The 27,715-nt window shown below is 40.4% G+C and overlaps 2 protein-coding genes across 6 annotated transcripts in view; one reads left to right on the forward strand and one right to left on the reverse strand.

Moving 5' to 3' along the window:
- Window positions 1-27,715, forward strand: part of KIAA0319L (KIAA0319 like) — a 128,952-nt gene that overhangs the window by 28,392 nt on the left and 72,845 nt on the right. For 4 of the 5 annotated variants that reach the window (XM_073007504.1, XM_073007503.1, XM_007979453.3 and 1 more), the window contains exon 3: window positions 26,046-26,569. The exons of the other annotated variant lie outside the window; for it this stretch is intronic. In XM_073007504.1, coding sequence (XP_072863605.1) covers window positions 26,046-26,569 — 524 coding nt within the window. The remainder of the gene's footprint in view (window positions 1-26,045; window positions 26,570-27,715) is intronic. 5 annotated transcript variants of the gene reach the window in all.
- Window positions 7,131-12,484, reverse strand: LOC140709261 (actin, cytoplasmic 1-like). Its single transcript, XM_073007492.1, is given in 4 exon segments — window positions 7,131-10,377; window positions 10,379-10,676; window positions 10,679-11,066; window positions 11,068-12,484. Coding segments are annotated over 4 exon segments (1,110 nt in total). The 5' UTR covers window positions 11,224-12,484; the 3' UTR covers window positions 7,131-10,109.

Below are 27,715 nucleotides of genomic sequence, written 5' to 3' on the forward strand. Positions count from 1 at the left end.
AACACAATAATTCTTCAATAACGAACTCCAGTGAAAAATTTATGAACTGCCTGAAAATTCAAAATAATGATATTAAAGAGGCTCAGTAATATGCATGGGAACACAGGTACACAAAACAAAGAAATCAGAAAAACAATTTAGGATATGAACGAGAAATTCACCAAAGAGATAGCATAAAAAAGAACCAAACAAAAATCCTAGAACTGAAGAACTAAGTGAATGAAATAAAAAATACAATTGAGATTTTTAGCAATAAACTAGATGATAAAGCAGAAGAAAGAATTTCAGAACTTGGGCTGGGTGCAGTGGTTCATGGCTGTAATTCCAGCATTTTGGGAGGCTAAAGCAAGCAGATCGCTTGAGTCCAGGAGTTGGATGGGCAATATAGTGAAGCCCTGACTTAAAAAAAAAAAAAAAGCTGGGCATGGTGGTGGTGCATGCCTGTAGTCCCAGCTATTCAGGAGGCTGAGGTGGGAGGATTGCTTGAACCTGTGAGACTGAGGTTGCAGTGAACTGTGATCGTGCCACTGCACTCCAGCCTGAGTGACAATGAGACCCTGTCTCAAAAAAAAAAAATAATTTCAGAACTTGAAGACAGGTCTTTTAAAATAACCCAGTTAGATAAAATAAAAAGAAAAAGAAAAAAGAAAGCTGTTGTGACATATGGGATACCATAAAGTGACCAAAAATCTGAATCTTGGATATCCCAGAAGGTGAAGAGAAGTTTAATGGCATAGAAAACTGATTAAACAAAATAATAGCTTTAAACTTCCTAAATTTAAGAAGAGATTTAGACATCCAGATACAGGAAGCTCAGAGATTCCCAAATAAATACAACCCACAAAATTGCCTTGGCACATGATAGTCAAACTGTCAAAAGTGAAGACAAAAAGAATTCTAAACACAGCAAGAGAAAAGCATCTACTCACATATAAAGGAATCCTGATCAGACTAACAGCAGATTTCTCAGCAGAAACCTGGCAAGCCAGGAGAGAATGAGATGATATATTCAAAGTGCTGAAGGAAAAAAACAAACCTGCCAGTTAAGGATACTAGACCTAGTGAAGTTATCCTTCATAAATGAAGGAGAAATGAAGACTTTCCCAGACAGGGAAAAACAGATAATTAATCACCACTAAACCAGTCCTACAAGAAAAGATTAAGGGAGTCCTACATTTGGAAGTGAAAGAATAATATCTACCATCGTGAAAACTCGTGAAAGTATACAACTAACTAGTAGAGCAAGCACACAGATGAGAAAGAGAAAGGACTCACTCATTTTATCTTCAAACAATAGCAATAAGAAAGGAACAAAAGATATGAAAATAACCAGAAGGCGATTAACAAAATGACAGTAGTAAGTTCTCACATATCAATAATCTTGAATGTAAACAGATTAAAATTTCCACTTAAAGGATATGGACTGGGCCAGTCATGTGGGTACATTCTTTTAGTCCCAGTACTTTGGGAGGCCAAGGTGGGAAGAATTTCTTGAGCCTGGGAGTTTGAGACCAGCCTGGGCAACATAGTGAGACCTCATCTCTACCAAATAACAGCAACAATAACGACGACAACAACAACAACAGACTGTCAGAATAGATAAGAAAACTTGACCCAACTATATGCTGTGTACAAGAAACTCACCTTACTTGTAAAGATAACTATAGACTGAAAGTAAAGGGATGGAAAAAAAATACTCCATGCAAATGGAAACCAAAGGTGAGCTGGAATAGCTTTACTTGTATCAGGTAAAACATACGTTAAGTCAAAACCAGTAAAAAGAAGGTCATTATATAATGATAAAGGGATCCATTCGGCAATAGGATATAACAATTCTAAATGTATATACAGCCAACACCAGAGCACTCAAACGTATAAAGCAAATATTACAACTAAAGAGAGAGGTAGACTAATACAGTAATAGTTGGGAACTTCAACACCCCCTTCTCAGCAATAGACAGCTTATCTTAACAGAAAAATCAACAAAAAACATTGGATTTAAACTCTGCTTTAGACCAAATGGATCTCACATTTACAGAACATTTCATCTAACAACTGCAAAATACACATTCCCATCAACACATGGAACATTCTGCAGGATAGACCGTATGTTAGACCACAAAACCTCAACAAATTTTAAAAAATCAAAATCATATCAAGTATCTTCTCAGACCACAATTGAGTAAAACAAATCCATAACAAGAGAAACTTTAGAAACTATAGAAATACATGGAAATTAAACAACATGCACCTGAGTGACCATTGGATCAATGAAAAAATTAAGAAGAAATAAATTTCTTGAAACATTTTGGGAGGCTGAGTCAGGAGGATCACTGGAGACCAGGAGTTCAAGATGAGTCTGGACAACATAGTGAGACCCTGTCTCTACAAAAATAATTAGCCAGGTGTGGTGGTGCATGCCTGTAGTCCTAGCTACTCAGGAGGCTGAGACAAGAGGATCACTTGAGCCCAGGTGTTTGAAGTAGCAGTGAGCCATGATTGTGCCACTTTGCTCCACCTGGGTGACAGAGTTAGACCCTGTCTCTAAAAAGAAAAAAAGAAAAAAAAATTTCTTAAATGTAAATGGAAAGAAACATACCAAAACCTATGGGTTACAGCAAAAGCAGTGCTAAGAGGGAAGTTTACAGCAATAAACACCTACATCAAAAAAGTAGAAAGATTTGAAATAACCTAATGATGGACCTTAAGGAACTAGAAAAGCAAGGACAAACCAAACCCAAAATTAGTAGAACGAAAGAAATAATAAAGATCCGAGCAGAAATAACAAAATAGAGACTAAAAAAATAAAAAAAATAAATGAAATGAAAAGTTGGTTTAATGAGAAGATAAACAGTCAATAAACCACTAGCTAGACTAACCAAGAAAAAAAGAAGAGTCAAAATCAGGAATGAAAAGGAGACCTTACAACTGATATCACAGATTGAAAAAGATATCAGAGACTACTATGAACATGAACTATACATGAACAAACAGGAAAACCTAGAGGAAACTGATGAATCCCTGGATACATAAAACCTACCAAGATTGAATAAGGAAGAAATGGAAGACCTGAAAAGACCAATAACAGGTCACAAGATTGAATCAATAATAAAAAATCTCTCAACCAAAAAAGCCTAGGACCTGATGGCTTTGCTGTCAAATTCTACCTAACTAATAAGCAAGAACTAATACCAGTTCTTCTCAAACTAGTCCAAGAAATAGAAGAGGCAGAAACTGTCTCTAATTCATAGAATTCTTCATAATTCTCTGAAGCCAACATTACCCTGATACCAAAACTAGGCAGAAACACACACAAAAAAACTGCAGGCCAGTATCCCCAATAAACATAAATGCAGATATCTTCAACATAATATTAGCAAAACAAATTCAACAGCACATCAAGAAAATACATCATGATCAAGTGGGATTTATCCCAGGGATGCAAAGATGGTTCAACAAATGCAAATCAATAAAATTATACACCACGTCAACATGATGGAGGACAAAAACCATATGATTATCTCAGTAGAGAAAAAGCAACTGATAAAATTCAACAACCTTTGTTTCCAGAAGTGCTTTTGAAAGCATAAAATTCAGTATCCCTTCACGATAAAAATGCCCAACAAATTAGGCATAGAAGGAACAGCCTCAACCTCCTGGGCTTAAGCAGTTCTTCCACCTCAGCCTCCTGAGTAGCTGGGACTATAGGTGCATGCTCCCACACCTGAATAATTTTTTAAATTTTTTGCAGAGACAGGATCTTGCTATATTTATTTCCCAGGCTGGTCTTTAACTCCTGGCCTCATGTGACCCTCCTGCAGTCTTTCCACCTTGACCTCCCAAAGTGTTGAGATTATAGGCATGATCCACTGTACCCAGCCTCTAAAATTTTTGTGGAACCACAAAGACCCCTAATAATCAAAGCAATTTGAACAAAAAGAATAAAGCTGGAGGCATCATACTACCTGACTTCAAAATATATTATAGGCTGGACACAGTGGCTCATGCCTGAGCAACTTAGTGAGACTTCATCTCTACAAAAAATTTAAAAAATTAGACAGGGATGATGGTATGCATCTGTGGTCCCAGCTATTTGGGAGGCTGAGGCGGGAGGATTGTTTAAGCCCAAGAGGTTGAGGCTGCAGTGAGCTAAGATTGGACCACTACACTCCAGCCTGGGCAACAAAGTGAGATCCTGTCTCTAAAAACCCACAAACGTATATATATACACACATACACATATGTACATATATACATATATGTGACTTTTTAATATATACATGTATATGTATATAAAATTCTAGTAACCAAAACAACAGACAGCATGGTATTGGTATAAAAACAGACAGACACATAGAGTAATGGGACAGAACAGAGAACTCAGAAATAAACCCACATATTAACAGCCAATTGATTTTTGACAGAGGTGCCAAGGACACACATTGGGGAAAGGATATCTTGTTCAACAAATGGTCCTGGGAAAACTGGATATTTATACACAGAAGAATGAAACTAGAGCCCCTGCCTCTCATCATATACAAAAATCAACTCAAAATGGATTAAAGACTTAAATGCGAGACCTAGAACTATAAAACTACTGGGAAGAAACATAGGGGAAACACTCTAGCATATTGGTCTAGGCAAAGATTTTATGGCTAAGACCCTACAGGCACAGGCTGCAAAACCAAAAATAGACAAATGGGATTATATTAAGCTAAAAAGCTTCTGCACAGCAAATGAAACAACAAAGTGAAGAGAGAACCCGTTGAATGGGAGAAAATATTTGCAAAATATCTGTCTTGTGACAAGGGACTAGTATCCATAATACACAATGAATTCAAACAACTCAATAGGAAAAAAACCTACACAGCCCCGTTAAAAAGTGGGCAAAGGCCGGGCGCGGTGGCTCACGCCTGTAATCCCAGCACTTTGGGAGGCCGAGGCGGGTGGATCACAAGGTCAGGAGATCGAGACCACGGTGAAACCCTGTCTCTACTAAAAATACAAAAAATGAGCCAGGCGCGGTGGTGGGCGCCTGTAGTCCCAGCTACTCGGGAGGCTGAGGCAGGAGAATGGCGTGAACCCAGGAGGCGGAGCTTGCAGTGAGCCGAGATCACGCCACTGCACTCCAGCTTGGGCGAGAGCGCGAGACTCCGTCTCAAAAAAAAAAAAAAAAAAAAAAAAAAAAAAGTGGGCAAAGGATCTACATATCCAGACATAAAAATGACTTACAGATATGTGAAAAAATGTTCAACATCACTAATTATTAGGGAAAGGCAAATCAAAACCACAATGAGGTATCATCTTACCCCAGTTAAAATGGCTGTTATCAAAAAGGCGAAAAACAACAGATGCTGGCGAGTATGTGGAAAAAAGAGAACTCTCATATGCTATTGGAGGGAATGTTAAGTAGTACAGCCATTATATAAAACAGAATGGAGATTTCTTAACAAACTAAAGATAGAACTACTATATGATCCAGCAATCCCACTACTGAGTATTATTTATCTAAAGGAAAGAAAATTGGTATATTAAAGGGATACATACACTCCCATGTTTATTGCAGGACTGTTCAAAATAGCAAAGATATGGAATTAACCTAAGTGTCTATCAACAGATGAATGGATAAATAAAATGTCACATATTTATGCAGTGGAACATACTATTTGGCCTTAGAATGAAATCGTGTCTTTTACAGCAACACGGATAGAACTAGAGGTCATTATTTTTTATTTATTTATTTATTTATTTTTGAGATGGAGTCTCACTCTGTCACCCAGGCTGGAGTGCAGTGGCCGGATCTCAGCTCACTGCAAGCTCCGCCCCCCGGTTCACGCCATTCTCCTGCGTCAACCCCCCGCGTAGCTGGGACTACAGGCGCCCGCCACCTCGCCCGGCTAGTTTTTTTTTTTGTATCTTTTAGTAGAGACGGGGTTTCACCGTGTTAGCCAGGATGGTCTCGATTTCCTGACCTCGTGATCCACCCGTCTCGGCCTCCCAAAGTGCTGGGATTACAGGCTTGAGCCACCGCGCCTGGCCACAAGGTCATTATTTTAAGTGAAATAAGCCAGACAGAGACAAATATTGCATATACTTAATCAAATGGGGGAGCTAAAAAAGTTGATCTCATGAAGATAGGAAGTAGAATGATAATTACCCGAAGCTGGGAAGGATGTGGTTGTAGGACAAGTGCGGGGATGAGGAGAGGTTGATTAATGAGTATATACACACAGCTAGACAGAAGGAACAAATTCTAATGTTCCGTTGTAGAGTAAGGTGATTTAACAACAATGTATTGTATATTTAAAAATAACTAGAAGTGAGGCCTTGAAATGTTCTTAACACATAGAAATGATAAATGCTTATGGTGATGGATATCCTAAATACCTTGACTTGGTCACTATACATTCTATGCATGTAACAAATACAGGTATCCCATAAATATGTACAAACTTTATCAATAAAACATTTTTTAAAAAGATGTGCTTCTGATCATCTTTCTTTTCCTAGGCTCTACTCCCTTAAGATAAGGCAAAGGATCCAGTTTGTCAGATAAATTGCAGAAGTCAGAGATCTCACCCAGTACTAAGTTCTAGTGATAATTTAGGAATAAAACAGTCAAGAGGTACAGTCAAGTAGGGAGAATTGGGGACATTTTCTATGACTCCCCAAGTTCTTTCTTCCCTCATTGAACATGTTCACTTGGGCCTATAGTAATGGATGAGGTCTCTAACAGAGGCTTCCAGGGTCGCCTGACAAAACTTGGACAGTGTTTGGGTTATGAAACATTTCTTTTTTATACCCTGATACTTGTATAGCTTATGCGACATTCTTGAGGGAACCATGGACACAAAAGAAGGCATTTTCAGTACAAACCAGTCTTACAACTTTCTCCCCTGCTTTTATCTCCTATTTCAAAGGTCTAGATTTTACCAGAGCTGCTAGCAACAACCAGGGAATATAATTTTTTGTTATTTTTTTTTAAACCTAGTAATCCCTGTTAGTCCCCGTGACTATTTCCCCGAGTCTAAATATGTTTCCACAAAGTTCAATTGGTAAGACTTGCCCCATGATTTGCCTCAGAGTTTTTTGCCATTTTATACCAAGGACGAATAGGTAGTCATCCTGTCATTAGTTCCTCTTAGTTTTCCATCCTCTTCTTTTTCTTGCTATAAAGTGCCTTAACCATTATGATTTGTCAGTCTCATTTGACATTCTTGTGTAACTTGGTGCTTTTTGACTCACTTGCACTTAACTCTCCTTCCCCTCCCAACTTTTAAAATGTGACTAGAATCCATTGAGTTAATAAACCCCATCTATACTTAGACTTGTTAGTTAAGAGATTAGATAGAATATTTTGAGACTGGCTTTCTCTTAGAAAAAGACACTGGTTTTCCTCTGGCCTGCAGGCCATGGCCATTCATTCTCTCATATTCTGTGTATCTCTGAGTTGGGAGGTAGGGTTAATGTCTTTAACACTCTTCACTGTCACTTCTTGAATATTCCTCCTCCACTTTCATGCAAAAACTTCTGCTCTTTGAGGTTTATACCACTTTCTACCCATAATCATTACTCATCTACCAACCCTCATTTACCACCCTCATTTATTGCAGCATATGGGCCTCATCTCCTTTCAGAGTCCCATCATCAACCTGGATGTCTTCAGTGTGACCCACCTGATACCTGGCTACCTGGTTTCCTGACATTTTTGTTCATTCATTCTTTCAAAACTTCATTCATATACACACGTGCATTTATTTATGCATTTGTTGAAAAAGATTTTTTGAGCACCTACAGTGTAATATTCCAAACTCTATGCTAGAATTAGAGATGCAAGGGTAAAAGAATAAGAGAAGACAGAAAACCAAATGTGGTCCTGGAAGTTACAGTGTAGTGAGGGACAAAGACATGGAGCCAATGGTTGTTGAGCTGAAACTTCATGTGAGGAGTTAACTGGATGGAGAAAGGAGTCAAGAGAGTTCTAGGAAGAGGAGGCAGCATGTCAAAGGCACAGTAAGGGGAGGGAGAATGGTCCATTTCAGGGATTGAAGAAGGCTGGATTGGAACATAGGGAAGGAGGGAATGTGTGATACAAGCTGGAGCCAGAAAGGTAGGTAGGGTCCAAACCATATAAGATCTTTTTTTTTTTTTGAGATGGAGTTTCACTCTGTTGCCAGGCTGGAGTGCAGTGGTGCGATCTCAGCTCACTGCAACCTCCGCCTCCCGGGTTCAAGCGATTATCCTGCCTCAGCCTCCCAAGTAGCTGGGATTATAGGTGTGTGCCACCAAACCCAGCTAATTTTTGTATTTTTAGCAGAGGTGGAGTTTCACCATGTTGGCCAGGATGGTCTCGATCTCTTGATCTCTTGATCCACCCACCTTGGCCTCCCAAAGTGCTGGGATTACAGGCATGAGCCACCGTGCCTGGCCCATACAAGATCTTTTTAAGTTATGTTAAAGATTTTGGTTTTCATTCTAAGAGGCCTGGGAAGCCATTGAAAATTTTGTTTAAATTTTTAAAACTTACTTTTCAAAAGAAAATAATACAGGTACATTATACAGATTCAAAAGATATAAAAGGATAGGCTGGGCACAGTGGCTCATGCCTGTAATCCCAGCACTTTGAGAGGCCAAGGAAGGCGGATCACAAGGTCAGGAGTTCGAGACCAGCCTGACCAACATGGTGAAACCCTGTCTCTACTAAAAATACAGAAATTAGCCGGGCGTGGTGGTGTGCACCTGTAATCCCAGCTACTTAAGAGGCTGAGGCAGGAGAATCGCTTGAATCTGGGAGGTGGACGTTGCAGTGAGCCGAGATAGTGCCACTGCCCTCCAGCCTGGGTGATAGTGAGACTCTGTCTCAAAAATAAATAAATAAACAAATAAACACGTGAATGGATAAAGAACAAATAAGTCTCCTACTTTCATCTTCAGTCACCTAGTTTCCCCTCCTAAAATTTCATGAATATTCTTCCAAAAATAGCCTATATATGCATATATATATGTGTGTGTGTATATATATATATATTTCCCCCCCAACAAATTGTAGCATGCTGTACATACTGCTCTGAACCTTTTTCCTCCCCACATAATGTATCCTGGATATCATTCTATGTTAGAACTATACAGAGTGGCCTTATTTATTTCAGCAGTTGCATGGATCTTCCTTCTTTCCTTCCTTTATTTATTTATTTATTTTTAAATTTTATTTATTTTTTTAAGACGGAGTCTCACTCTGTCGCCCAGGCTGGAGTGCAGTGGCGTGATCTCAGCTCACTGCAAACTCCACCTCCCAGGTTCATGCCATTATCCTGCCTCAGCCTCCCAGGTAGCCGGGACTATAGGCACCCACCACCACGCCCGGCTAATTTTTTGTATATTTTAGTAGAGACAGGGTTTCACTGTGTTAGCCAGGATGGTCTCGATCTCCTGACCTCGTGATCCACCCATCTCCCAAAGTGCTGGGATTACAGGCATGAGCCACCATGCCCAGCCTATTTATTTAATTAATTAATTAATTTTTTTTTTTTAAGGTGTGCACTTTTATTCAGCTGGTCTCAAGTCAGTGTACAGGTAAGCCCTGGCTGCCTCCACCCACTCCCAGGGAGACCAAAAGCCTTCAGACATCTCAAGTTGGGGGACAAAAAAGAGGGGGCATGAAGGCTCATCATTCAAAATAAAACAAAATGAAGTATTAAGGCGAAGATTAAAAAAATTTTGCATTACATAATTTACACGAAAGCAATGTTATCACCTCCCCTGTGTGGACTTGGGAGAGGACTGGGCCATTCTCCTTAGAGAGAAGTGGGGTGGCTTTTAGGAGGGCAGGGGACTTCCTATAACAATGCATCTCATATGTGGAATGACTATTAAAAAAGAAAGAACAATGTACGATCAAAGTCCTCGGCCACGTTGTAGATCTTTGGGGGATGCTCGCTCCAACTGACTGCTGTCACCTTCACTGTTCCAGTTTTTAAATCCTGAGTCAAGCCAAAAAAAAAAAACCCAAAACAAAACAAAAAAAACAAAGCTACGCCAATCTCATCTTGTTTTCTGTGCAAGTTAGGTTTTGTCACGAAAGGGTGTAACGCAACTAAGTCACAGTCCACTTAGAAGCATTTGCGGTGGACGATGGAGGGGCCAGACTCATCATACTCCTGCTTGCTGATCCACATCTGCTGGAAGGTGGACAGCAAGGCCAGGATGGAGCCGCCCATCCACACAGAATACTTGTGCTCAGGAGGAGCAATGATCTTGATCTTCATCGTGCTGGGCGCCAGGGCAGTAATCTCCTTCTGCATCTTGTTGGCAATGCCAGGGTACATGGTGGTGCCACCAGACAGCACTGTGTTGGCGTACAGGTCTTTACCAATGTCCACACTTCATGATGGAGTTGAAGATAGTTTCCTGGATGCCACAGGATTCCATGCCCAGGAAGGAAGGCTGGAAGAGAGCTTCAGGGCAGCGGAACCGCTCGTTGCCAATGGTGATGACCTGGCCATTGGGCAGCTCGTAGCTCTTCTCTAAGGAGGAGCTGGAAGCCACCATGGCCATCTCCTGCTTGAAGTCCAGGGCGACGTAGCACAGCTTCTCCGTGATATCACGCATGATTTCCCGCTCGGCCGTGGTGGTGAAGCTGTAGCTGCGCTCAGTGAGGATCTTCATGAGGTAGTCAGGTCCCTGCCAGCCAGGTCCAGACGCAGGATGCTGTGGGGGAGGGCATACCCCTCATAGATGGGCACAGTGTGGGTGACCCCGTCACCGGAGTCCATCACGATGCCAGTGGTACGGCCAGAGGCGTACAGGGACAGCACAGCCTGGATGGCCACGTACATGGCTGGGGTGTTGAAGGTCTCAAACATGATCTGGGTCATCTTCTCGCGGTTGGCCTTGGGGTTCAGGCGGGCCTCGGTCAGCAGCATGGGGTGCTCCTCAGGAGCCACACGCAGCTCATTGTAGAAGGTGTGGTGCCAGATCTTCTCCATGTTGTCCCAGTTGGTGACGATGCTGTGCTCGATGGGGTACTTCAGGGTGAGGATGCCTCTCTTGCTCTGGGCCTCGTCGCCCAACATATGAATCCTTCTGACTCATGCCCACCACCTGGTGCCTGGGGTGCCCCACGATGGAGGAGAAGACGGCCCGGGGGGCATCATCGCCCGCGAAGCCGGCCTTGCACATGCCAGAGCCGTTGTCCACAACGAGCGTGGCGATATCATCATCCATGGTGAGCTGGCGGCGGGTGTGGACGGGCGGTGGAGTGGCGAAGGCGAGGCTCTGTGTTCGTGGGGCAGACGCGGTCTTGGCGGTCTATTTATTTTTTATTTATTTTTTTGAGACAGAGTCTCACTCTTTCGCTCAGGCTGGAGTATAATGGTGCAATCTCGGCTCACTGCAACCTCTGTCTTACGGGTTCAAGTGACTCTCTTGCCTCAGCCTCCTCCAGTTGCTGGGATTACAGGCGTGCACCACCATGCCCAGCTAACTTTTTGTATTTTTAGTAGAGACAGAGTTTCCCTATGTTGACCATGCTGGTCTTGAACTCCTGACCTCAAATGATCCACCTGCCTCAGCCTCCCAAAGTGCTGGGATTATAGGAGTGAGCCACTGCGCCCAGCCTTCTATAGTTTATTTAACCAGTTATCAACTGATGACTGTTTAAGCTGTTTCCAATTATTTTCTAACTCAAACATTATGCCGTGAATATTTTTGATATTGTGTCACATAGTGCTAGTTTATTTGTACAATAAATTCCAAGTTTAGCTACCTTTATTTTATATAGGCTGAATTTCTTTTCTTCAGAGCATTTATATTCGTTTCCAATCCTATATATTTATTGTCTTTTAATCTCTATCTCCCCCATCTAAGTTATAAACTCTACCAAAGTAATGCCCAGCATGCAGCAGGTGCTCAAAAATACTTGTTGAATGGATGAATGAATAAGAAGATAAGGATGATAGCTAGGAGGGAAGTAGGGTTGCTTCAATTTTGAAAAGAATGGAGTTCATTGAGGTTGTTCATGCTTGAGGCCGGAGAACCACTAGAGGGCAGGAGTTCAAGACCAGCCTAGGCAACATAGTGAGACCTCATCTCTACAAAAAAATAAAAACATAAAAAAATAACTGGGTGTAGTGGCACACATGTGTAGACCCAGATATTTGGGAGGCTAAAGTAGGAGGATTGAACCTAGGAGTTTGAGGGTGCATTGAGCTGTGATTGCACCATGACAGGATGAGACACTGTCTTAAAGAAAAAAAAAGAGGCTGGGTACAGTGGCTCACGCGTATAATCCTAGCACTGTGGGAGGCTGAGGTGGGCAGATCATGAGTTCAGGAGTTTGAGACCAGCCTGGCCAATATGGTGAAACCCCATCTCTACTAAAAATATAAAAATTAGCCAGGTGTGATGGCGCACGCCTGTAGTCCCAGCTGCTTGGGAGGCTGAGGCAGAAGAATCACTTGAACCTGGGTGGCAGAGGTTGCGGTGAGCCAAGATTGTGCCACTGCACTCCAGCCTGCGTGACAGAGTAAGACTCTGTCTCAAAAAAAAAAAAAAAAAAAAAAAAAAAAAAAAAAGATTTGAGGGTGGCTACTGTGGGAAATGAAATAAATAATGAAGGTAGAAACTCGCAGAATAGCCAGGAAGCCCACTGCTGATAAGAATGGAGACCATTAGGGTGAGATCAGTCTGTGAGTTTGGATTATCTTTTTTCCCAGCTTTCAAAACAGGTTCATCCATGATTGCCGTTTTCCCAGATAGCTAGAGCAAAGGAATGGAGAATATCAGTACTGGAGAGGTTGAAGTGATGGACTCTAGAATTGGCGCTGCATAAGGACAGATATGAAGATGAATCTGAAACATATCTTCTCTTTCTTTTCCTGAATAATCTCATCTATGCTCATAGTTTTAGTTTCCTATGGGAAGAAAGAGAGAGCAAAGTTCTTCTTTAAAAGAACTTTGAAAATAGTTCTTTTCACTGGTCTGGGTTGAGCACATAGATCCTGGTCTGGAGACTGATAAGAGATGAGTCTGGAGACAGAGGTCAGGCCATGCTACACAGAATTTTGAAGGCCACTCTGTGAGGTTCAGGAAGGTCTCCTAAGCACCATATAATCAAGGTCTGCTCTGTTAAGTGGTTTTACTTTTATTTCTTGTAACAGGAAGATAAAGAATTAGGGTGTTTTAATTGTCACTGAAAGGCAGCAGGGAAGCAGCCTGGGCTGGAAATGTGGATCCACATTTGAGAGCAGTGGAAGTTTACATAGAATTAGAAGCCATCATATGGTTGAAGTTATATAGGGGGAAAAAAAGACTATAGTTCACTGTGCTGAATCACTTTTATTTTTTAAAAACAGATATAGCTTACAATCACTTTTAATTCTTAGCATGTTCTTTCTAAGCCTCTGGGCCTTTGTTTGAGTATTCTAGTTTCTACCTCCTACCTGTATTGATTTATTTTCCTCTCAAAATTTCACGTTCCCAAGGACACCAGATTTGCCTGTCTGTCTCTCTATCTGTTAAATGGAGATAATTTTAGGGCATTCAGATGGGCTACACCAAATATGCCACATAATTCATTTTAAGTAAGAAATAGCCCCATAACTCATCATCCTCTGACATTAGTCAAACTGTAAGGAGAATTTGAGCAAGCAAGCCTTTTTTTTTTTTTTTTTTTTTTTGCTCTGTCACCCGGGCTGGAGTGCAATGGCACGATCATGGTTCACTGCAACCTCTGCCTCCTGGGTTCAAGCAATTCTCCTGCCTCAGCCTCCCAAGTAGCTGGGATTACAGGTGCCCACCACCATGCCGGGCTAATTTTTGTGTTTTTAGTAGAGACAAGGTTTCACCATGTTGGCCAGGCTGGTCTCAAACTCCTAACCTCAAGTAATCTGCCCGCCTCGGCCTCCCAAAATGCTGGGATTACAGGCTTGAGCCACTGCCCGGCCAATTTTTTAACTTTTATTTTAGGTTCGGGGCACATTTGAAGGTTTGTTATATAAGTAAACTCATGTCACAGGGGTTTGTTATACAGATTATTTCATCACCTAGGTATTAAGCCTAGTACCCAATAGTTATTTTTTCCTGCTCCTCTCCCTCCTCTCACCCTCTACCCTCAAGTAGATTCCAGAGTCTGTTATTCCCTTCTTTGTGTTCTTGAGTTCTCATCATTTAGCTCCCACTTATAAGTGAGAACATGGAGTATTTGGTTTTCTGTTCCTGCGTGGTTTGCTAAAGATAATAGCCTCCAGGTCTATCCATGTTCCTGCAAAAGATATGATCTCCTTTTTTTATGGCTGCATAGTATTCCATGTTGCATTTGTACCACATTTTCTTTATCCAATCTGTCATTGATGAACACTTAGGTTGATTCCATGTCTTTGCTATTGTGAATAGTGCTGTAATGAACATTCACATGCATGTGTCTTATGGTAGAACGATTTCTGTTCCTTTGGGTGTGTACCCAGTAATAGGATTGTTGAGCTGATGGTAGTTCTGCTTTTAGTTCTTTGAGGAATTGCATACTGCTTTCCACAATGGTTGAACTAATTTATACTCCCACCAGTGTATAAATGTTCCTTTTCTCCGCAATCTTGCCAGCATCAGTTATTTTTTGGCTTTTTGATAATAGCCATTCTGACTGGTGTGAGATAGTATCTCACTGTGGTTTTGATTTGCATTTCTCTAATGATCAGTGATATTGAACTTTTTAAAATATTCTTGTTGGTTGCCTTTATGTCTTCTTTTGAAAAGTGTGTGTTCATGTCCTTTGCCCACTTTTTATTGAGGTGGTTTTTTTCTTGTAAATTTGTTTAAGTTCCTTATAAATGCTGGATATTAGACTTTTGTTAGATGCATAGTTTGCAAATATTTTCTCCCATTCTGTAGATTGTTTCTTTACTCTGTTGATAGTTTCTTTTGCTGTACAGAAGCTCTTAAGTTTAATTAGATCCCATTTCTCAATTTTGGCTTTTGTCGTGATTGCTTTTGGTGTCTTTGTCATGAAATCTTTGTTTCTATGTTCCAAGGGCGGTATTGCCTAGGTTGTCATTGTCTTCCAGGGTTTTTATAGTTTTGGGTTTTACATTTAGGTCTTTAATCCATCTTGATTTGATTTTTGCGTATGGTATAAGGAAGGGGTCCAGCTTTAATCTTTTGCATATGGCTAGCCAGTTATCCTAGCACCATTTATTGAGTAAGCTGTCTTTTCCTCATTGCTTGTTTTTGTCAGCTTTGTCAAAACTCAGATGTTCGTAGGTGTGTGGCTTTGTTTCTGGCTTTGTTTCTGGCCTCTCTATTTTGTTCCAGTGGTCTTTGTGCCAATTTTTGTACCATTACCATGCTGTTTTGGTTGCTGTAGCCCTATAGTATGGTTAGAAGTCGGGTAACCTGGTGCCACCAGCACTGGTCTTTTGGCTTAGCATTGTCTGGGCTATTTGGGCTCTTTTTTGGTTCCATAATGAATTTTAAAAGTTTTTTTTTTTCTAGTTCTGTGAAGAATGTCATTGATAGTTTGATAGGAATGGCATTGAGTCTGTAAATTGATTTGGCTAGTATGACCATTTTAATGATATTGATTCTTCCTGTTCATGAGCATGGCATGTTTTTCCATTTATTTGTGTCTTCTTTGATTTTTTTCAGCAGTGTTTTATAATTTTCATTGTAGAGGTCTTTCTCCTCTCTCTCTGGAATACATGTATTCCTAGGTATTTTATTCTTTTTGTGGCAATTGCAAATGGGATTGCCTTCCTGATTTGGCTCTTGGCTTGGGTGTTGTTGGTGTGTAGGAATGCTAGTGATTTTTGTACACTGATTTTGCCTGCTGAAACTTTGCTGAAGTTGTTTATCAGTTGAAGGAGCTTTTGGACCAAGACTATGGGGTTTTCTAGATATAGAATCATGTTGAATGCAAACAGGAATAGTTGGACTTCCTCTCCTCCTATTTGGATGCCCTTTCTTTCTCTTGCCTGATTGCTGTGGCTAGGATTTCTAATACTGTGTTGAATAAGATTGGTAAAAGAGGGAATCCTGGTCTTGTGCTGGTTTTCAAAGGGAATACTTCCAGCTTTTGCCCATTCAGTATGATGTTTGTTGGTTGTGGGTTTGTCATAAATGGTTCTTATTACTTTGAGTTATGTTTCTTCCATATCTAGTTTATTGAGAGTTTTTAACATGAAAGGATGTTGAATTTTATAGAAAGCCTTTTCTGTACCTATTGAGATAATCATGTGGTTTTTGTCTTTAGTTCTTTTTATGTGATGAATCACATTTATTGATTTGTGTATGTTGACCCAAACTTGCTTCCTGGGGATGAAGCCCACTTGATTGTGGTGGAATAGCTTTTTGATGTGCTGCTGGATTCAGTATGCAAGTATTTTGTTGAGAATTTTTGCATTGATATTCACCAAGGATATTGGCCTGAGGTTTTCTTTCTTAGTTGTGTCTTTGCCCAGTTTTGGTATCAGGATGATGCTGGCCTCATAGATTGAGCTGGGGAGAAGTTCCTCCTCTTCAATTTTTTGGAATAGTTTTAGTAGGAAGGTACCAACTCTTCTTTGTACGTCTCGTAGAATTCAGCTGTGAATCCATCTGGTCTTGCGCTTTTTTTGGTTGGTAGGCTATTTATTACTGATTCAGTTTTAGAGCTCATTATTGGTCTGTTCAGCGAATCAGTTTCTTCTTGGTTCAATCTTGGGAGGGTGTATGTGTCCAGGAATTTATCCATCTCTTCCAGGTTTTCTAGTTTGTATGCATAGAAGTGTTTATAGTAGCTTCTGATGGTTATTTTTATTTCTGTGGGGTCAGTGATAACATCCTCTTCATCATTTCTAATTGTGTTTATTTGGATATCCTCTCTTTTTCTTCTTTATTAGTTAGTGGCCTATCTTATTAAATTTTTCAAAAAACCAACTCCTGGATTTGTTGATCTTTTGAATTTTTTTTTTGTGTCTTGGTTTCCTTCAATTCAGCTCCAATTTTGGTTATTTCTTGTCTTCTACTAGGTTTGGATTTGATTTGTTCTTGCTTCTCTTCAGTTGTGATGTTAGGTTATTAATTTGAGATCTTTCTAACCTTTTGATGTGGGTATTTAGTGCTATGAACTTCCCTTTTAACACTGCCTTAGCTGTGTCCCAAAGATTCTGGTATGTTGTATCTTTGTTCTCATTAGTTTCAAATAACTTCTTGATTTCTGCCTTAATTTCATTATTTACCCAAAAGTCATTCAGGAGCATGTTGTTTAATTTTCATGTAATTGCATGGTTTTGAGTGATTTTCTGTTTTGACTTTTGTTTTCATTGTGTTGTGGTCTAAGAGTGTTTTCATTGTGTTGTGGTCTAAGAGTGTGTTTGGTATAATTTTGGTTTCCTTTTTTTTTTTTTTTTTTGGAGACGGAGTTTCACTCTTTTTGCCCAGGCTGGAGTGCAATGGCACAATCTCGGCTCACTGCAACCTCTGCCTCCCAGGTTCAAGGAATTCTCCTGTCTCAACCTCCTGAGTAGCTGGGATTACAGGTGTGTGCCACCATGCCCGGCTAATTTTGTATTTTTAATAGAGATGGGGTTTCACCATGTTGGCCAGGCTGGCCTCGAACTCCTGACCTCAGGTGATCTGCCCTCCTTGGCCTCCCAAAGTGTTGGGATTACAGGTGTGAGCCACCATGCCTGGCCTTAATTTTGGTTCTTTTGCATTTGCTGAGTATTATTTTATATCCAATTATGTGGTCAATTTTAGAGTATGCCATTTGTCTATGAGAGGAATGTATATTCTCTTGTTTTTGGTTGAAGAGTTCTGTAGAGGTCTGTTGGATCCCTTTGATCCAATGTTGAGGTCAGGTCCTGAATATCTTTATTAATTTTCTGCCTCAATGATCTAATTCTATCAGTGGAGTGTTTACGTCTCCCACTATTATTGTGTGGGAGTCAACGTTTCTTTGTAGGTTGCTAAGAACTTGCTCTATAAATCTGGGTGCTCCTGTGTTGGGTCCATATATATTTAGGATGGTTAGGTTTTCTTGTTGAATTGAACCCTTTACCATTTTGTAATGCCTTTCTTTGTCTTTTTTGATCTTTGTTGGTTTAAAATCTGTTTTGTCTGAAATTAGGATTGCAACTCCTACTTTTTTTGGTTTTCCATTTGCTTGGTAGACTTTCCTCCATCCCTTTATTTTGAGCCAATGAGTGTCATGTGTCCCTCATCCTTATCGGTAAGAAGAGAGAAAACAGAATGCCACTGGGTCTTGCTTTTTTATCCAGGTTGCCACTTTGTGCCTTTTAAGTGGGGGCATTTAGCCCATTTTGTAAGTGTTTTTTTTTTTTTTTTCTTGAGATGGAGTCTCGCTCTGTTGCCCAGGCTGGAGTGCAGTGACCAGATCTCAGCTCACTGCAAGTTCCGCCTCTCGGGTTCACGCCGTTCTCCTGCCTCAGCCTCCCGAGTAGCTGGGACTACAGGCGCCCGCCACCACGCCTGGCTAATTTCTTGTATTTTTTTAGTAGAGACAGGGTTTCACCTTGTTAGCCAGGATGGTCTTGATCTCCTGACCTCGTGATCCGCCTGTCTCAGCCTCCCGAAGTGCTGGGATTACAGGCTTGAGCCACCGCGCCCGGCCTGTAAGTGTTTTTTATCCCTAGCATCGATCATACTTTCTAACACAGTAAATGTTTGTTGATTTCATATATGTTTACTTTCATCTCTTGCCCATTTATAGACATTTTGGTTGTTAACCCGACTATGTGTGCACTTTTATATTTAGCTTTTTACTCTTAGGGTTACATTGTAAATAATTTTCCATCTTGCTACCTGGTCTTTATAATGATCTTTTAATGATAGTTGTTAAGTTGCTATGCCATAATTCACTTAACCATTACCCCAGGAAGAACTAATAGAATAGAATATACAAAGGTAGAATGGCCTGCCTTGTTAATGAATTCTTAACTACAGGAGGTAATTTAAAAGACTGGAAAGTACTTTGAATTGTTTTAGAGGGGATTTTAGCTCCAGATGGGAATTGAACTAAATATATTTAAAAAATCTTTCTTTCCCTGAAATTTGGGAATTCTCCTATGTTTTGTGGCCTCTGTAAGTGAATGTGAACCTTGTGTGTTTGAGTATATAAATTTCAAAATGTTAAAGACATCACTCTCACAAATATAAAGGAAATGTTTGTCTGAGATTTAACTCATGAATGAGGGAATCAGTGGGCAATAAAACTGCTTTTGAGAAACACAAATTTATGTTGTCAGGAAAAGAATGATGAAATAAGTTTGTAAATTAGATGTGAAATATTAATATCTTACAGAGCACTGAAACTAAAACATTGGAAGTTATGTATATTATTTTTGTTTTGTTTTATTTTTTTGAGACAGGATCTTACTGTCTCCCAGGCTGGAGTGTGATGGCATCATCATAGCTTAATGCAGCCGGTATCTCCCAAGCTCAAGCAATCTTATTGCCTCAGCCTCCTGAGTAGCTGAGACTGCAAGTGCACACCGCCACACCTGGCTGATTTTTTAAGTTTTTGGTAAAGACGAGGTCTTGCTATGTTGCCCGGGCTGGTCTCAAACTTCTGAGCTCAAACAATTCTCCTGTCTCAGCTTTCCAAAGTGTATGGGAGTGAGCCATCATGTGCAGCCAGAGGTTATATTTTATACAGGACAGAAAAAAAAAATATATGTATATGATATATAGATATGATATATATATATATATAAATCAAAATCATTTATAACTTATCAATATTCTATACATTAACATCTAAATTTAGGCTCTATTCAGTAGTAAATAGTGAATCAAACAAAGGTACATTCTCTTAGACTAGAGGTTGGCAAGCTTTTTCTTGAAGGGCCAGATAGTAAATATTTTAGGCTTTGTGGGCTGTAAGTTGTATTACAACTACTTAACTCTGCCATGGTAGAGCAAAGGCAACTATAGATAACACATACATAAATGAGTTCCAATAAAAAATTTATTTACAAAAACAGGCAGCAGTCTAAATTGGTCCCTGGGCTATACTATATGCCCTGGTTTATTGAATCTGTAGTAATATCCCTTCTTTCATTCTTTTTTTTTTTTGAGATGGAGTCTCATCCTGTTACCCAGGCTGGAGTACAGTTGTGTGATCTCGGCTCACTGCAACCTCCACCTCCTGGGTTCAAGCGATTCTCCTGCCTCAGCCTCCCAAGTAGCTGGAATTACAGGCACACGCCACCATGCTCAGTTAATTTTTGTATTTTTAGTAGAGGTGGGGTTTCACCATGTTGACCAGGCTCGTCTTGAACTCCTGACCTCAAGTGATCTGCCTGCCTTGGCCTCCCAAAGGCTGGGATGACAGGCATGAGCCACTGCACCTGGCCCCTTCTTTCATTCTTGATTCTGGTAACTTGACTGCTCCTTTTTTTTTCCTGTGGTCAGTTGGACTAGAGCTTTATCAGCTTTACTCATCTTTTGAACAACCAGATTTTTGTTTCATTGATTTTTCTCTATTGTTTTTTGTTTGATTACTCTTATCTTTATCATTTCTTTCCTTTACTTACTTTGGGGTTTACTTTACTCTTTTTTTCCCCAGATTTTATGATGGAAGCAAAGATCATTGAATTTTTTTTTTTTTTGGTCAAAGTTTGTCTTTTATTTTTCCAGATCTTTTTATTTTATTTTATTTATTTTTTTGAGATAGAGTCTTGCTCTATTGCCCAGGCTGGAGTGCAGTGGCATGATCTTGGCTCACTGCAACCTCCCCCTCCCGTTTCCAGCAATTCTCATGCCTCAACCTCCTGAGTAGCTGGGATTACAGATGTGCACCACCACACCTGGCTAATTTTTGTATTTTTGGTAGAGACGGAGTTTTACCATGTTGGACAGGCTGGTCTCAAACTCCTAACCTCAAGTGATCCATCTGCCTCAGCCTCCCAAAGTGCTGGGATTACAGGCATGAGCCACCACACCTGGCTTAGATCTTTTTGAATCCAGGTAATATATGTGGACAAACAAAAGTAGCTTCATTGTTAAAAATATAAATAAGAACATAATATATAGATTTTCTGCAACTTGTGTTTTTCACTTAAGTCATCAAGGGGGATATTTCTATGACTATATAAAATTCTATGCCATTTCTTTCAAATGGTACATAGTATTCTGTAGTAACTATTTCCATATTGACAGACATTTAGATTCTTCAGCTATTTCACTAATAGAAACCATATTATGGTGAACATTCTTACAAGTGAGAAGGTTTCTAGATAGAGGTGCACTTATTAAATATCTCCTCTTTGATGTCAGAAGAAATAAACTACTTTTGCATGTTTACCACACTAACTACATTTCATGACTCATTCTTTTTAAAATTTTTAATTTTTATTAATTTTTATCTTTTATAGAAATGGGGTCTCACTGTGTTGCCCAGTCTGGTCTTGAACTCCTGGGCTCAAGTAGTCTTCCCACCTCATCTTACCAAAGTCCTGGTATTATAGGCATGAGCCACCATGCCTGGCTTGATGACTTTGTTATAAATTTTCTTATGTTGTTTAAGGGCTGAACTTTGGGGAAAAGCTTCCCACATTCCTTACATTCATAACATGGATTTTCTGATTTTCAGCAAGGCCTTGGCTGTACCTGAAAGCTTTCCCATATTTCTTACAGTGAAAGGTTTTTTGTTTTTTGTTGTTTTCCCCCCAGTATGAATTCCTTGATGTGCAGTAAGAGTTGAGCTCTTTGTAAAGGCTTTCCTATAGTCATTGTCCTGATAGGGTTTATTTCCACTATGAGTTTTCTGATGCCCAGCAACGGAGATTTGCCCAGCACATCTTTCTATACCTGAGAAAGATTTCACATTTAATATGGTGATAGAGTTTCTCTCCTGTATGAAATCTTTGATGACTAATAAGAGTCAAACTGTTACTAAAGGCTTTTCTGTATTTATTACACCAATGTACTTTTTCACAAAGATGGTTTTTCTGCTGCTCCAACACAGTTGAGTTATCTCTGAAAGCTTTCTCACATTCCTTACATTTAAAAGGCTTTTCTCAGCCAGGCGTGGTGACTCACACCTGTAATCCCAACACTTTGGGAAGCGAAGGTCCGGGGATTGCTTAAGCCTAGGAGTTCAAGAGCAGCCTGGGCAACACAGGGAGACCCCATCTCTGACAAAAAGTTAAAAAAATTAGCTAGACATGGTGATACTCACCTGTAGTCCTAGCATCTTGGGAGGCTGAGGCAGGAGGATCGCTTGAGCCCGAAGGTCAAGGCTGCACTGAGCTGTGATGTGCCACTGCACTCCAGCCTGGGCAATAGAACAGGACCCTGTCTCTAAATAAATAAACGTATGTTTCTAAAACGCTTATCTCTACTGTGTTTTCTCTCCTGATGAGTAAGGACTGCCTTCTGAACAAAGTTTCCCACAGTCATGTTTGTAGAGTTCCTGACTGTATGAATTCTCTGATGACTTGAAAGGACAGTTTTGGCCACGCGTGGTGGCTCATGCCTTGCTCTGCAGTGACAGAGACTCCCTCTCAAAAAAAAAAAAAAAAAAAAAAAAAGCCGGGCACGGTGGCTCACGCCTGTAATCCCAGCACTTTGGGAGGCCAAGGCAGGCGGATCACAAGATCAGGAGATCGAGACCATCCTGGCTAACACGGTGAAAGCCCGTCTCTACTAAAAATACAAAAAATTAGCCTGGCGTGGTGGTGCGCGCCTGTAGTCCCAGCTACTCGGAGGCTGAGGCAGGAGAATGGCCTGAACCCAGGAGGCGGAGCTTGCAATGAGCCAAGATCGTGCCACTGCACTCCAGCCTGGGCGACAAAGCGAGACTCCGTCTCAAAAAAAAAAAAAGAAAGGACAGTTTTTTTCTGAAAGCTTTTTCACATTTATTGCATTTATGGTATTTCTCTCTAGAATAAATTCTCTGATGATTAGTAAATGTTGAGTGCTTGAGGAATTTGCCACATTCAATACATCTATAAAGTTGCTCGCCTGTGTGAGTTTATGATGATTTGAAAGGGGTGATAGTGGGATAGTCTGCTCATAAAGACTATTCCACATTCTTTATATTTATGTGGTTTCTCACTAGTATGATTGCTCTGGTGGCTAAAAAGAGGAAGAGTTGTATTCAAATTGTACTTTCCCACATTCTTTGCATTTATAGCACTGCGTCTCTGTGGAGCCTCCTCCCTCTCAATCCAGGCCTCTTTCTATCATGATGCTTTTTGTTTGCTCTTGCAGAACTTCAGAGTATTTTGCTTTAGAGTTAAGATCTTTGTTTCAAACCGGTTCTCTGGGACTGCAGAGGTACCTGACACAATTCTGACGCCTCTGTCCAGGCTCTACTCCTTGCTGCAGTTGGATGATTAGTTTTGGTTTGAAAGAGAGAAGCCCACAGACCTAAGATTCCCATAGTTTCCAGCATCACATGGCTGTACACATCCTGTTAAGTGTATTAGGGTATCCCCGTTCAACCTGGGTACAGGCCACAGCCATATCCCCAGATGTCAGTGGTCCCTGGATCTGGGCCATCTGTCTCCTGAACTGTCTCCCAGATAAAAGCAGAGAACCCTGTGTATGCTAATAGTTCTGGAGGCTAGAAATCCAAAATCAAGGTGTTAGAAGGGTTGATATCTTTGGAGACTGGAGGTAGAATTCCTTCCTTGCCTCCCCCTAGCTTCTAGTGGTCTCTGTCAATCCTTGGCTTTCCTTGGCTTGCAGCTGTATTACTCCAGTCTCTGCCTCTGTCATCACATGTCATTTTCTCCATGTATCTCTCTAAATCATTGATTTTATAGACTTTTCTTCTATGAAATAAGCGTTTGAAATTATGAATGCCCCTCTAGACATTGCTTTAACTGCATCTCACAAATTTTTATATATTGTGTTATTTTCATTCAGTTCAAAATATTTTCTAATTTCCCTTATGCAGTTTCAACCTATACCTTGGTAAATCAGTGTTCAGCCAAAACTGAAGGTGACTACTGTTCAGATTTCTGGAGCTCTTTCACTGTGTAGCTTCCTCCTTTCTGGTACTTTGTTAAAACATTCTAGCTACCAGTCACCCTGAACTCTGTCCACCCAATTTAGCAGCTGTCCTATTATGCTTGCCTTCTCCTCACCTGTGCCACAGTCTGGAGCATGCCTCCAGCAGAAAGCCAAGGGATTCATAGAGCTCACCTGGTTTGTTTCCTTACTCTCAGTGATCACAGGCTTGCACTGTATGTTGTCCAGTGTCTAAAAACAGTAGCTTTATATATTTTGTCTAGTTTTCTAGTTACTCATGGTGGGAAGGCAAGCCCCATAGCAATTCCTTCTTCAAGAGCAGAAGTGGAAGTTGCATTGCATTTTTAAAAATTAAATAATATATCAACTTACAAAAAAGTACAGATAGTTTTCATCTGTGTTGACCTCTTAAGTATGAGAAAATTATTATGAGAAGAATGAGGGAAAGTTGATATAAAGGTAAAAATAGTAGTTACTGATATAACAATTTGATTTCAACAAAGTCTATTCACTCAGTTAGCTATTACCAAGATTCTTACTATTGGTGCCTGTGTGGAAAGGTGAATAAAAATGAGGGGGTATTTCTGTATCTCTTGGTAGCTTAATTTTTTTTTCCGTAGTTGCTATTTCTTCATATTTTTTAAAGGAAGTTCTGTTTTCTGTGGCCTTCTAAATTGCCTGGTCTGGTGGTAGGTTGGTGCCAGTGCTGGCTTCCATAGTGCTCCTGACTTAGTAGTCTAGAAGCTTGCCTTTATCTTCCTTTTCTCTTTCAGTTGATTAGTTTCCACATTTAGTCTGTTGGATATTTAGTAAGTGTTCTGTGGGCGTCAGATTGGCTTTGGCTGATTGTCAGTTGCTTTCGTTAGAGCTCTTTTCAGTTGTGTGTACATGCAGACATGATTATCCATATCTTCAGTGTTTTGATTCTATTGCATATTTTTTCGATGTAGTTTTAACATATATTTTATGTTATAACCCCAGGGCCAGGACTAGGGTAAGGAGAGAGGTGCCCAGAGCGCAGAATTTAAAGAGGCACTCACTATGAAGGTCCTGTGAGCCAACCCTGCACTGGAATGATTCTGAAAGTGAGCACCTCCTTAAATGTTGTGCCTGAGGCACCTCTCTTGCCTCACCCTGGCTCTGTTTCTATATAATCCTGATAATAACTGGTAATAGACACCTATAGAGCCAGTACTTTAAAATGAACTCACATAATCACTTTCATTTAGAACAAGTTTTGACTTCATCTAAGAAAACAGAGGTGAGATACTCTTTCAGAAAAATCAATGCCATACCTGAAATAATTAAAACAGTCCAAAGTTTATCCATAAGCAGCATTAGCCAGAATTTTGGACTATATTATCTAGGTTACCCATAGCATGTCACTGTTGTACTTATGTTCCATTATTTCTTATCATGACATGACTTGTCATTAGGAAGTTCTTTCTAGCAGAATTGCTCTCGTGTTTAAAATTTTTGGTAATCTTGACTACTACTCTGGCTGATACTATGATATGCAAAACCATTTGACTTTGGCAAATGATTGGTTAAAGAATGAATGTGCCTATAACCTGCATGAGGTTCAGAGTACTCAGTCTGTGTTGCTGGCAATTTGCTGGGGAAAATATTCCACTTGTTCAGCTGCCTGTTCTTCTGGTCCCACAGTTCTCACATTGTCCCTGAGAAATACCTTGGAGGTCAGTGGGAGATCATCAGGTATTGGGACTCTGCCCCTTTCCTCCCAACTTGCCACTTCCCTGCATATGCTTCCATCAGAATACCTCTTTTTTTTTTCCTGTTTATGAACTGAAATTCTGTGTAAAGGGTCTCTATGGCAGGAACTCATTGAGAAAGAGAACCATTAATGAATGTGGAGCAGTATTTCTAGAACCTAAAATATCCGAAGACAAAAAACACTCTCTTTCACTTCCTTTGCTCCACTCACTAGATGGCTTTCTCACCCTCTTAAAAACTTGTCTTCGAAATAGCCTCAAATGTTAGTACTCAGGGCTCTTTATGGAGCACTAGTCTCTGTTTTTATTTCATCTGAAAATGTTTTCATTCTTTGTTTTTAGATGCCAGTGAGAGCAGGTGCCAGCAGGGGAAGACACAATTTGGAGTTGGCCTGAGATCTGGGGGAGAAAATCACCTCTGGCTTCTTGAAGGAACCCCCTCTCTCCAGTCATGTTGGGCTGCCTGCTGCCAGGACTCTGCCTGCCATGTCTTTTGGTGGCTAGAAGGGATGTGCATTCAGGCAGACTGCAGCAGGCCCCAGAGCTGCCGGGCTTTTAGGACACACTCCTCCAATTCCATGCTGGTGTTTTTAAAAAAATTCCACACTGCAGATGATTTGGGCTTTCTACCTGAAGATGATGTACCACATCTTCTGGGGCTAGGTTGGAACTGGGCATCTTGGAGGCACAGCCCACCCAGAGCTGCACTCAGACCTGCTGTATCTTCCAGTGACCAGCAGAGCTTAATCAGGAAGCTTCAGAAGAGAGGTAGTCCCAGTGAAGTAGTTACACCTATAGTGACACAGCATTCTAAAGTGAATGACTCCAGCGAATTAGGTGGTCTGACTACCAGTGGCTCTGCAGAGGTAAGCATGCTATGAATAAGGAGCAGAGAAATGGTTAAATCTGCTCTTATATTTGGTGTACATGAACAATGAAGCTGATGCTTGCTGGCAGTACTCATAGGCTGAGGAGTGTATATATAAAGCTGCTTGGTGTCAGCTTCGTTGGTGCTGCCCAGATGTACGAAGGGTAATTTGACCCTAGAGATGTTCATTCTATGTAGGTCTGACCATTGTTTTGGTAAATGCAGAAAGCTGCTCATTATCTAGTCTAAGCTGGTTCTTGACTACAGGTAAGTATAGTTGTGTGGCTGTTAATATCCACCAACCATTCTGCAGTATTTTCTGCCAGATTGCAAAACAGTTGATTGATGTGGTTACAGTCAAGTTCTCCTCCTCCATCTCTCGCCTGTAAACACATTCTTTATGAGGTAGTATTTATTCCAGTCAGAATTAACCATGCCTGGTACCACAGATGAAGATCTGACCTGCTGGGCTGTGGAGCAGGATGTGGCCATTAGCCAAGAGGTCTCTGAAGTGAATTCTCACCAAGCTGTATATGCCAAGGGAGTTACCACCAGTAGAGTTTATTCTGCTTATTATGTTTCTTCATTGTTGATCTCCTTGAGAAAATGATTAAAAGGAATGACTCATTCTCTGCTCAGTCTTCCTTGATTGCTGTGACTTATTTTCGTATTTGTTTTGTCCTAGTTGTCTCTATCAAGTTGAAGCCAGAGTGGGCTACCACATGCCAGGCACTCTGTGTACTAATTGTTGCACTGTGTCATTTTGTTTAATTTTCAAAGCAATATTTCCAAGTAGGTATTATTAGCCCTGTTTACCTGGTGAGAAAACTGAGGCCCAGAGAGGTTAAACAATTTGCCAGTGATCATGTACCATAGCTAGAATTGGAACCCAGATTTAATAATAAGAAAAAAACTTTTTAGTGAAATATTAGAGAACAATCCTAGATTTAATATGCCCATAAACATTTATGGATACCTACTGTCAATGTCAGGTACTTTTCTAAGCCTTAGAGATATAAAGGTGAATAAGAATGGTTCATGCCCTCAGGGAGTTTATAATCTAGTGGAGACTGATACATGAAGATAGGTATTACAGTGGTGTGTAATTATTCCTTTAACATACTTATGTACACAATACAGTAAG

Source organism: Chlorocebus sabaeus, chromosome 20 (genome assembly GCF_047675955.1).
Source record: "Chlorocebus sabaeus isolate Y175 chromosome 20, mChlSab1.0.hap1, whole genome shotgun sequence".
NCBI classification, from domain to species: domain Eukaryota; kingdom Metazoa; phylum Chordata; class Mammalia; order Primates; family Cercopithecidae; genus Chlorocebus; species Chlorocebus sabaeus.